Raw genomic sequence first — 11969 nt, forward strand, 5'->3', positions numbered from 1 at the left:
TCAATCCCTCGTGGAGATGATAACGAAGGAAAATCATAGCTTTTATTTTGTCTTGACTAGATGTCGTATTTCTTTCTTCAATAGTCTCCCCATAATTATTGTCGTTAATATCAAGGGCAACAAATTCTAATTTTGTGAGATTTGTCATGGCAGTACTATCATAAAATATTGTACTTATGTTAGAAATTTAATAGATATTGAATATGCAAAATAACATTAAATTTATTAATTATAGCGAAGAGGAAAAAAACGATATACCTTTAGGACCTACCTTTAGCGGGAAAAATGACATGAGCTCGTGCTGATAACGTATTGTGAATTTGAGGAGCACAACAGGAACACGGATATAGAGAAAATATAATATAATAATATATTTATATAATAATATTAAATATATAAAATATAATATAACATAAAATAACTAAAATTATAAAATTGGATAATATGAAAATTAGTAGAATTTTGGACTGAAATAAGTGGTGGACTTACATGGACACGAAGTATGATTAATTATAAGATATACCGAAAACATGAAGGATGACACATGGTTTTTGGGATACAACTATTTATTATTACAATATTCCTAATAAAAAAAAGTAATTATTTAAGCCACCATACGTAGGCTTCTTCGTTCATTCTTCTCTGCGCTCTGTATTCAGCGGCGAATATGCTATCCACACTGCAACCCCCTCGCTGCTCTCTTTCTCGCTTCCCTCTCCATCTTCCCTCCAAACCATTCTTCTTTCACTCCAAACAAACCCCGCTCTCATCTTCACATTCCATTCCCAATTCCACACTCACAGACCAACTTCCCACTTCCAATTCTTCCCAATCTCTTCACTCCCAAATTCTCTCCATCCGCCACTCCCTTCTTTCCCGCCATATTACTGCCACCCAACTCGCCGAGTCCTATCTCAATCGCCTTCGTGCATTGGAGCCTCACCTCAAGTCATTTCTCCACGTCTCTGAAACCGTTCTCTCTGATGCCCGTGAGATTGATGACAAAATTCACAGAAATGAGGAATTGGGTCCTTTGGCTGGGGTGCTTGTGGGCGTTAAGGACAATATTTGTACTTCGGGTATGCCTTCCACTGGTGGGTCTCGGATTCTTGATGGGTATCGCCCACCATTTGATGCTACTGCTGTGAAGAGAATCAAGGAGTTGGGTGGGATTGTAGTTGGGAAGACTAATTTGGATGAATTTGGCATGGGTAGTTCTACTGAAGGCTCTGCTTTCCAGGTTTTCGTTTTCTTTAATATATATAACTGTCCACTGCTTATTATCATATGGGGTTCAAATTAGGGGCTGGAAGTGTGTGTGTGTGGTTGTTTGTTTTTTTCTCAGCATCACTTTTGTCATGAAAATGAGTTGAGAGTAGAAATTGGGTTTGAGCATGTTGTACTTATTTGGTAAAAGTGTGGCTGTGGTGTTACTTCCCACTGGTAACAGGGGTTGGTTTACTCAGGTGGTGCGTCTGTTCATTCATTAGGTGACTGCAAATCCGTGGGATTTGAATAGGGTCCCGGGAGGATCATCAGGAGGGTCTGCTTCAGCTGTTTCTGCTAGGCAGTGTGTGGTGTCATTGGGAAGTGATACAGGTGGAAGTGTGCGGCAGCCAGCATCCTTTTGTGGAGTCGTTGGCTTGAAACCAACGTATGGTCGTGTCTCAAGATTTGGACTTATGGCCTATGCTTCATCGCTTGATGTTATTGGCTGCTTGAGTACAACAGTTGCTGATGCTGGGATTCTTCTACACGCAATTTGTGGTCATGATACACTTGATGCCACCAGTAGTAAACGAGTGAGATTATATTTTTCTTTTTTCTTTTTAACTCATCTGCTATTGTTTTAAGTTTTGTAGCGTTTAACACACTTGAACGTGATAAAGAAAAGTTGGTCTATTCCTGTTTCTTGGAAAATTTAAAGTTGTTGAGTAACTTTGGTTATCCCATGTTGTTGTTATTGATTGTTCACAAGGATCTCTCTTCTCTAGTGCTCCAAAAAGCAAGCTGTTTGAATTTAGAAACTGTAGAATCATTATCTCTTCTGGGGTAATTTTATAATATGGTGCACTGCTGTAGCCTTTTCTTATTTGTTTTTGTGTATGTCTTTCAGGAGGTTCCTGATTTGACATCACAATTTTCTGCTGTTGATTCATTGGAATCAAAACCCTTGAAAGGATTGAGGATTGGCCTCATTCGTGAAACCCTTGATAATGGTGTTGATGGTCAAGTAAATTCTGCTATACGTGCTGCTGCTTCACATCTTGAAGAACTAGGATGTTCCATCAATGAGGTTTAGATTTTCTTCTAATTTTCATTGCTTTTGGTGCTTTACTTTCGAATTGACTTGAACTTTTTTTTTTCTTCATTCATTGGTTTCTTAAAAAAAATTATTTTCTCTTTTAGGTATCACTACCATCATTCTCTCTTGGGCTGCCTGCTTATTATATTCTTGCATCATCTGAATCATCTTCAAACTTAGCACGATATGATAGTGTCAGGTATCTTGCTGAAGTTGCCATTTATTGTAAAAAATGTCTAATTTTTTCTGGAAAGAAAAAGAATCTAATATCTTTCATTCTGAGAAGATGGGATAGATATTATTGACGTTCAGGTTTAAGAATTTTCTTTAGTAAATTTTCTCAGCTCATGATATTGAATCCATTTCATTGTTATTTGGTTCTCTTATGTTGAAGAAACCATTTAAGTACCTAAATATTTTTTTCAGGTGCTTTTGTTTTGTTACTGTATTGTGATAACAACTTATTCTGATTCAATTTGGCCACCATAACCTACATATAGATATGGAAATCAAGCTGTTGCTGATGAGCTGACTGGTCTATATGAAAATTCCCGAGCAACAGGATTTGGTTCAGAGGTACTAGTTGGAAACTGTTAAAATTTCTCTTGCATTGACATTGGAGATTTTGACTTTCTTATTCACTTTGTAAAGGTTCTTATCCTTTTCCTAGAGCGTATATGGTTGAGTTGTGATATATGTTATAGATTTTAACTGTATCCTCTTTCCTTCTGGGAAATTCACATCGACGTTTTCTCATTGCAGGTTAAAATGAGAATTTTGATGGGGACATATGCTCTCTCAGCTGGTTATTATGATGCTTACTACAAGCGTGCTCAGCAGGTGCCACGTCTATTCGCAAACAAATAGTGAACAACGAGTAGTGTTTTACCACTGTAATTACTGAACATGTTGTCTATTTCCCTGGACATCATATGATCAGTAATAATTTTTATGTTTATTTTTATGGTACCTTACTCTGAATGTTGGATAAGAGCTTAAGGGCTCTTTGTGATTTATCATTATAAAATAATAATAATAAGGGCTCTTTATGATTGGTGTTTCAGGTGAGAACCATTATTCAGAAAAGCTTCAGAGCAGCATTAGATGAAAATGACATCTTAATATCACCTGCTGCTCCAACTGCCGCTTATAAAATTGGTATGCCTTTGCCTTCCAAAATTTTGTCTTTCAATTTGTTGTACAGTACTTATATGATCATTGCTTGTTGACAGGTGAAAAGGTGGACGATCCATTGGCAATGTATGCAGGTGACATCATGACTGTAAGCATCTCTACTCCTCTTCCTTTGAGTACTTTCCGATATAATGGTTTATGTGTGTATATATATAGAGAGATTATTGGTGACAGGGGATCTAAATCTTGCATTAGAGCTCCTTCAACTTGTCTCTAAGATTTAATAGAACCTGGTCAGCCTTTATTGAAAGTAGAAGAAGGAGAAGACACAATATTTACATGGAAAACCCTAGAACAATGAGAAAAAAACCACGATAGAAGAGTTCTTTTTTATTATTCTTTTTCTTATCTCAAATATAAGAGAGGGCATAGGTATAAATAGACTTGTAGAAAACCCTAATACAGAATATGGTAAAGTAAAAAGACCAAAATGCCCTTAGGGCTAATACATAACGGCCCTTTATTTTCAACACTCCCCCATTAAGTTGGGGCGTAAATATCAATAATACCCAACTTGCTAACATAAGAATCAAAGTTTTGTCTGAATAACCCATTAGTGAGAATATCAACAACCTGTTGACTAGAGGGAATGTACGAGATACAGATACTGCCACTGTCCAGCCTTTCTTTGATGACGTGTCTATCGATTTCCATGTGTTTTGTCCTATCATGTTCAATCGGATTATTGGCTATGCTTATCGCTGCCTTGTTATCATAATAGAGCTTCATAGGAAGATCACTGTCTTGATGGAGATCAAATAGAACTTTCTTCAACCAGATTTCTTCACATATTCCCAGACTCAGCTTTGTATTCTGCTTCTGCACTGCTCCTAGCAACCACACCTTGCTTCTTACTTCTCCAAGTAACAAGATTACCTCACACAAAGGTACAGTACCAGATCTTCTATCTATAACAGATCCTGTCCAATCAGAATCGGTGTACGCTTCAATACATCGTCCATTGGTTTTCTTGAACATCAAACCCTTACTTGGGGTAGTTTTCAAATATCTCAGGATTCGATTTACAGCCTTCATATGTTCTTCTAAGGTGCCTGCATAAATTGACTAACCACACTGATGGCGTAGGATATATTTGGTTTAGTATGAGATTAGTAAACCAATTTTTCCACTAGATGCTGGTATCTCTATTTATTGACAGGTACTTTGTTAACAGAATCTCCCAACTTTGAGTTGAATTCTACATGAGTATCAATAGGTTTACATCCAGTCATTACATTCAGTCATGCCTGTCTCTTTCAATAAATCAAGTGTATATTTCCATTGAGAAACAGAGATCCCCTCTCTTGATCTTGCCACTTCCATTCCTAGAAAATAACTTAATCTCCCAAGGTCTTTAATCTCAAATTCTTCAACCATTTTCTTCTTCAACTTGATCATCTCAACCGCATCATCCCCTAACAAAACAATATCGTCTATATACACAATAAGAACAACAGTCTTCCTTGATACTGACCTTTTTGTGAACAAGGTGTGATCAGAATGCCCCTAAGTATATCCTTGGGACTTAACAAAGGTATTGAACCTGTCAAACCAAGCTCTTGGGAGACTGTTTCAAACCATACGGAGACTTCCTAAGTTTACACACCCGATGGTCAAACCAAGTTTCAAAACCAGGAGGACTCATATAAACCTCTTCCTATAATTCTCCATGTAGAAACGCATTCTTTTCATTGAGTGGATGGAAAGGTCAATCTTTGTTAACGGCCACTGAAAGGAAAACTCGAACAGTGTTTAGCTTCGCTACAAGAGAAAAAGTCGATGAGTAGTCTATTCCAAAAGTCTGAGTAAACCCTTTAGCAACCAATCTGGCCTTATACCTGTCAAGAGTTCCATCAGACTTATACTTTAACGTGAACATCCACTTGCACCAAATTGTCTTGTGCCCTTTAGGAAGAGCAACATGATCCCATGTATTGTTCTTCTCAAGAGCTCTCATATCTTCCATGACTGCAGCCTTCCATTCAGGAACCTCCATTGCCACATGTATACTTTTGGTATTGTTACTGTATCCAGACTTGTAATGAGAGCCCTGAACTCAGAAGATAAATTACTGTAAGATAGAAAGCTATGCATGGGATACTTAGTACGCTACCTAATACCCTTCCTCAACACAATGGGTAGATCAAGAGAGGCATCATAACTCTCCTTTTTGTCAAATCCCTTATCAGTAAGAAGATACTCAGTTCCCTACAGCGGAGTTTCATCCTTTGGTGCTTCTTCCAAAGACTCACCCCTACCTTCAACTTTGCCCATTTCTGGAGTTATCACATTAATTTTGTCACTCCCAATCACACACATCACCCTTGATACAAGCATCAATATCACCAGAAGTTTTGTTATTCTCACCCACATCACATATATCACCCTCACCATAAACATCAAGATTATCAGGAATAGGAATACCTTGAGCTGGTGCTGGTTCCGATTCATGGATCGTAGCCGGAGATGCAACATGTGACACTATTTTCTTTCTGAGATTATTCCTGTAGTACGTTATCCAAAGAACCTATTTAGTAGGTAGGACAGTATTGTTTGCACTCAAGATAGGTTTAGGAAGCAAGTCTGGAGGAATTGAAGATGTGGACCAATTAATCTCTTCACTAGTATTCTCTCCTTGAAGACGACTAATGGAAAAGAAAGGTTTATCCTCAAGAAATGTGACATCCATAGAAACAAAATAATTCCATGAAGATGAATGGTAACACTTATACCCTCACTGGTGAAGAGGATACTTGACAAAGACATTTTTTAGCACAAGGGGTAAATTTAGTGCGATTAGGACCATGAGTATGGACATAGGCAATGCACCCAAACACGTGAAGAGGAACATTGGGAATAAGACGTGTGGTTGGGTATGACTCTTTGAAGCACTCAAGAGGAGTTTGAAATTGGAGAACACGGGAAGGCATTCGATTGATAAGATGTGCTGCAGTCAGAACAACATCCCTCCACAAGTACAAAGGAAGGGAAGTAGATAACATGAGGGTCCGTGTAACCTCAACCAGGTGACGATTTATCCGTTCAGTCATCCCATTTTGTTGAGGAGTATATGCACAAGAGCTTTGATGGACAATTCCTTTAGAAGCCAGCAAATCATAGAAGGTGTTGTTAAAGAACTCACGATCGTTGTCACTGCGAAGGATGGTGATTTTAGTGTTAATCTGAGTTTCCACCATCGTAAAAAACTCCTGGAATATCGATGATATTTCTGATTTATCAGTAAGGAGGAATACCCAAGTAAGACGAGTGTGATCATCGATAAAGGTCACGAACCACCGTTTCCCAGAAGAAGTAGTGATGTTTGAGAGACCCTAAACATCACTATGGATAAGAGATAAAGGCTGAGATAGTTTGTAAGGATGGGATCGAGAAGAGACCCGATGTTGTTTAGCACGAAACACACATCATACGACAAAGAAGAGACATCAACATTATGGAATAAATGAGAAAATAAATATTTCATATATTGAAAACTTGGGTAACCAAGACGAAAATGCCATAACATATAATCCTTTTCAGAAGTTGAAAAACAAGAAGATAATAAACTGGTCTTATAATAGTTCCTAGAGGAAGCATCTGCATTAAGAAAATAGAGCCCCCTATTGTGTCGGATAGTGCCAATCGTCGTCCCCAAGCTCAAGTCCTGAAAGGAAATAGTATCAGGTGAGAATACAGCTCTACAATCCAAATCTATGTAATCTTACTGATAGAAAGTAAGTTGTGTGATATTTTCGAGATATGTAACACATCCTGTAAGGTCAAACCCTCCAAAGGAGAGACTAGAGAGATGACCCTTTCCTGCAACAAGAGTAAATGACTCATTTGCAATCCGAATTTTCTCATTACCAACACTCGGATGATACGAAAGGAACTGATCAGATATGCGAGTCAAATGATCTGTAGCTCCTGAATCAAGAATCCAGGGGTTTTTAACCATTAATACTAAGAAGGCTGAAGGACTGAAACGTACCTGATTGGGCAATAGCAATGACTCCAACAGTACCAGGGTCATTTTGGTTATTCACCTGAAGTTGAGACTAAAAAGCACCATTTTTTGAATCACTCACAAGTGCTTGGCCAAAATTTGGCTTGTCGTTTGAATGACAACGTCTACTATTTGGAGGACGACAATGTAACTTCCAACACTGATCCTTAGTATGCCAAGGCTTCTTGCAATGTTCACATATGGGAGGAGGTCTATTATTCTGCTTATCACCATCAAGCCTAGATGACTTTGCATGCTTAGATAACGTTGCACTAAATGCTGTGGAATCTGTGGAAGAAACAATGGGATTGTTCAGAGCAGACTTCCATGAGGGAAGGTATCGGTCTCCGACCCAGTATCAAACTTGGAATTCAATCCAGCCAGAAAATCATTAACACAGTTAGTTTCTTCAATTTTTGAATACTAAACTCCACCACATGGACAGTCTCAGACAATTTCCCGACACAGATCCATATCCTGTCAGAGTAGAGACAATTTGTTGAAATAGGACATCACATCCATCGTTCCTTGTTTACACTCATGGACATGTTTACGCAAAGTGTATAATCGTGAAGCGTTCTACCTCTTAAAATATAACTTCTGTACTACATCCCAAATATCCCGAGCAATCGCAACATAAAGTAAAGGTTTTCCTATCTGTGGTTCCATACTATTAACTAACAACGAACGAAGTAAAGAGTCTTCTCCCTTCCAAATGTGCTCTTGAGGATCACTCGGTCTTGGTCTCAGTATCTCACCAGTTAAATACCCAAACTTGTGACGCCCCTCAAGGGCCATCTTGATAGACTGAGACCACGAGTAGTTCTGACCATTCAGCTTTTCCCCTTTAATAACTCATGCTGAATTTCCCATTTAACCAGACAAAAAACTTGTTGTAGGTAAAGCGGGGAAAGTAGTTATCGGATTCTCTGAATACATCGGTATGAAAGCGAGATCTGAGTTAACAGGGTGTGACTGGATGTTTGTGGTAGTCCCAAGAATTGCCTCAAGAGTTGCAATTTGTTGTTGGACCACCATGGGTGATAGATTCATTTGACCCATAGCACCATGACTCCCCGGAAGTGACTGCCCATGGCTGGTCGTGGCCGATAGAATGGTTTGCTGTCCACGGTGAAGAGATGAAGACTTCCCAAATTCAAAAACATGCCTTTGGTTGTCACTACCCGTGCAACCTATGTGACTGATGCTCAAGTGGCCTACACGAGGAGCACTTGTGATCGGGTGGCCAGCAAAAAGAAGACCGGCGCTGTCGTTTGGGTGGCTCGACTGGTTCAGAAACACCGGACGGCAGGGGCAGGGTTGTTGTTTGGGTGGCTTGGTTGGCTCGGAAACGTCGGGGCGCTCACGGCAGGGGCAGTCGGACTTGTCAATGGCCATGCTTCGATTGAAGAAAGATGCGGCCAGAGGATTGGGAGGGCCATCTGGTTGTCATCGGTTGAACTTGTTAGCAATGGGGTCATCGGCTTGAAGAGGATCGAGAAGGCTATCCGAAGATACCGATCCACGACTGCTTGCACGGCGGCGGCGTGGATCCCATCGGCCGTAGTGACGCCACTTGTTTCAGCAAAGGGTGGTGTCACCGACTGTTGTTGTTGGTGAAGATTGAGAGACCAACAGTTGGTTTTCGTCAATGACGGCTAGGGTTTCGTCTAAGAAGCACGGACACGGACATGCGACACGGTGACACGACGACACCGACACGGCGACATGTCAATTTTCAAAGAAGTAGGACACGACATGTTATTTTTTTTTTATTAAAAAAATTAAATATATGTCGTGAAATAAATATATTGGGAAATATTCCATTTAAAAACACCATTAATAACCATACAATATACAACCACAACCATAGATGAGATGACTAACGGTCCAATGTGGAGGTGTGGCCGGCATGGAGTTTTGGGCGTGGAGGTGTGGCCGATCGTCGATCGAGTGGGCGTGGAGGTGTGGCGTTTTGGGGGTGGGGACTCTGGGAGTTTTGATATTTTGAAGAAAAGAAAAGTGGAAAGGAATAATATATTTTGAGAAATTAAAATAAAAAACACAAAAACCTAAAAGTTTTGGGCTTGGGCTGATGCTTTTGGGCTGCTAACTTTAATTTTATAAGGTTTCGTTGTTTTTCCTTTTTAATTTTGTAGTGTCGTGTCCCAGAAGTGTCCCAACCGTGTCCCACCTGTGTCCTACCCGTGTCCCCGCCGTGTCGGAAATTTAAAAAAAAATAAAATATTCGACACGCTAGCTGGCGTGTCAGACACGTGTCGGACACTGACACTTGGCCATCTTAGGAGTGTCGGTGCTTTATAGGGTTTCATCACCATGCTCTGATACCATATTGAAAGTAGAAGAAGAAGATACAATATTTACGTGGAAAACCCTAGAACAGGGAGAAAAAACCACAATAGAAGAGTTCTTTTTTATTATTCTTTCTTATATCAAATACAAGAGAGGACATATGTAATTAGACTCGTAGGAAACTCTAATACAAAATATGGTAAAGTAAAAAGACCAAAATGCCCTTAGGACTAAACATAACAGCCCTTTATTTTCAACAGCCTTAATCTTTCTATTTTTGGTTAGAGTTTTCATCTATTAACAGAGATATCAACTATCAAGGTTTATGGATTTACATTGAGTTGGTTCTCAAGCATTTCAATATCAACATGACTACCCACTGTCAAGGGTTTTCACACATTAATCGTGAGACCAGAAATGTTCTCAAAGAGCGTTACTGTTGATGAAACTAGTATATTGAGATGATTAACATGATGATATGTTATTCTTGTTCCAAGGAGTCCATCTAAAGCCCCAGTCCACATTTCCTTATCCATTAGACTGGTTGATACATCTGTGCCACTGAAACAAAAAGAAACGAGATAGTGGATTTCTTTGCTTTGGACCTTCTGAAGCTTTAAGGACTTGGTTTTCTATTATAAATAAGAAAAGAGAGATGAATCGGAAGTTGGAATTACATCAATGTCTTCACTCTTGTCCTCCTGGTGTAAAAAAACTTTCTTTATAAAGTACTTCCTTTAGAAAATTTCAATCATATTGTGGGTCGTCTTGAAATTGATATTTTTTTCTTGAAGGCTATGCAATTAATCATCCACAATTTCGTTGGCCATAAGCATCAAGTCTAAACGTTCACTTTTGTGTTCCTCCTCCTTTATTTGTTCCATGTTCAACAGGTCAACGTTAACTTAGCTGGACTACCTGCATTGGTTTTGCCTTGTGGATTTGTTCAAGATGGGTCCTCTAGTCTTCCTGTTGGCCTTCAAATGATTGGTGCAGCTTTTGATGAGGTACTGTTTACCCTATTGCACACCATGTTGCTTTTAAATTACTGCTGAGATTGATTATGCTTCTTCTGATTCTTTGCCTGGTTTATTATGTACTTTTGAAATGATTCTTGATGTAACCCAAATTCTTCATTCAAAAAAGGGGATAATGCCTGGCCGACAGTTATTTTGAGAAGAGCAAATTAGTTCATGTTTGTTTGCTTGCTTGATGATGCCACAGTTGTGAAGAATAACCCTGCGAGGAACCAAAGCTTTAGAACTCTGAACCATTGACAATTTTCATCATGCTTACAGGGTAAACTTCTTAAAGTGGGGCACATCTTTGAGCAAACTCTTGCGGACTGCAGATTTGTTCCACCCCTACTAGCCGACGACATTGTAGGTTAGCTCCAAATCAGTTGAGTTGTGAAAGCAGGCAAATTGGAAGTCTGGGAACGCTACAATTAGTTACTATTGTATTATTGATTATTATGAGGTGAGCATTACTTTCTGGAGGCTTTACCATTCTTTTGTGTTCGCTCTTATCTATAAGAACAAATGGATTGTGTTCTCCATAATTTATATGACAATAAAGATAGTAAAATTCTGCTTGCAATTAGGAGCTAAACCGAGTCTTAATTTGGGCATTAAGATGGGGTATAGTTTGTCAATTTCGTTCTTTTTGTGTACACTTAAGATTGAAATTCATCAAAACACAAAATCATAGGAATGTCATTTTGGAGAAAAAAAATAATAAATAAAGATCAAGCCTTGAGAGTTGAGACACTCATTTTGAAATTTCTTCGGTGTTTCATTGTGAAGGGGAAACTTGGAAAAGTTTCATTGAGATATGTGCATTATCATGTTATTTCATTTGTGAGTACTTTTTTCAACATATTTTCAAGCAAAAACCACACCGGCGATTTAACTTGCAAAGCGGTGGTGAGGAACTATTGAAATCCTCCACCACCTACTGTTGGCTGACACCCTGCTTTATGGCACTATTGGGAGCTAAACTATCATGTTGCATAGATTGGGTACTATATTTTACTTATTCATACTATAATTTTTTTTTCCTTTTTTCTTTATAAATATTTATAGACCTCACATCAATGTCAATAAGTTCCATCCTATTTTTAAAATCTCGTTACATGTCATAATAAGTTGT

The 11969-nt window shown here is 38.8% G+C and overlaps 1 protein-coding gene across 1 annotated transcript; it reads left to right on the plus strand.

Annotated features, from left to right (window-relative positions):
* The first annotated feature begins 594 nt into the window (after positions 1-594).
* On the plus strand, positions 595-11417 carry LOC120078097 (Amidase family protein). Its single transcript, XM_039032312.2, has 10 exons — positions 595-1240; positions 1491-1802; positions 2117-2296; positions 2410-2504; positions 2806-2881; positions 3068-3145; positions 3370-3463; positions 3538-3587; positions 10712-10825; positions 11117-11417. The coding sequence occupies exons 1-10, from the start codon at positions 668-670 to the stop codon at positions 11207-11209; spliced, it is 1665 nt and encodes a 554-aa protein (XP_038888240.1). The 5' UTR covers positions 595-667; the 3' UTR covers positions 11210-11417.
* Positions 11418-11969: the final 552 nt, after the last annotated feature.

Source organism: Benincasa hispida, chromosome 5 (assembly GCF_027475165.1).
Source record: "Benincasa hispida cultivar pf3 chromosome 5, pf3_genome.v1.1, whole genome shotgun sequence".
Classification (NCBI taxonomy): Eukaryota; Viridiplantae; Streptophyta; class Magnoliopsida; order Cucurbitales; family Cucurbitaceae; genus Benincasa; species Benincasa hispida.

What these genes read in the sequence shown, in the direction of transcription:
- LOC120078097 (XM_039032312.2), top strand. Translation starts at nt 668, where the DNA reads ATGCTATCCACACTGCAACCCCCTCGCTGCTCTCTTTCTCGCTTCCCT. An exon ending in ATGCCACCAGTAGTAAACGA is followed by an intron (nt 1,803 to 2,116) that starts GTGAGATTATAT and finishes TATGTCTTTCAG; the next exon opens with GAGGTTCCTGATTTGACATC. An exon ending in TAGGATGTTCCATCAATGAG is followed by an intron (nt 2,297 to 2,409) that starts GTTTAGATTTTC and finishes TTTCTCTTTTAG; the next exon opens with GTATCACTACCATCATTCTC.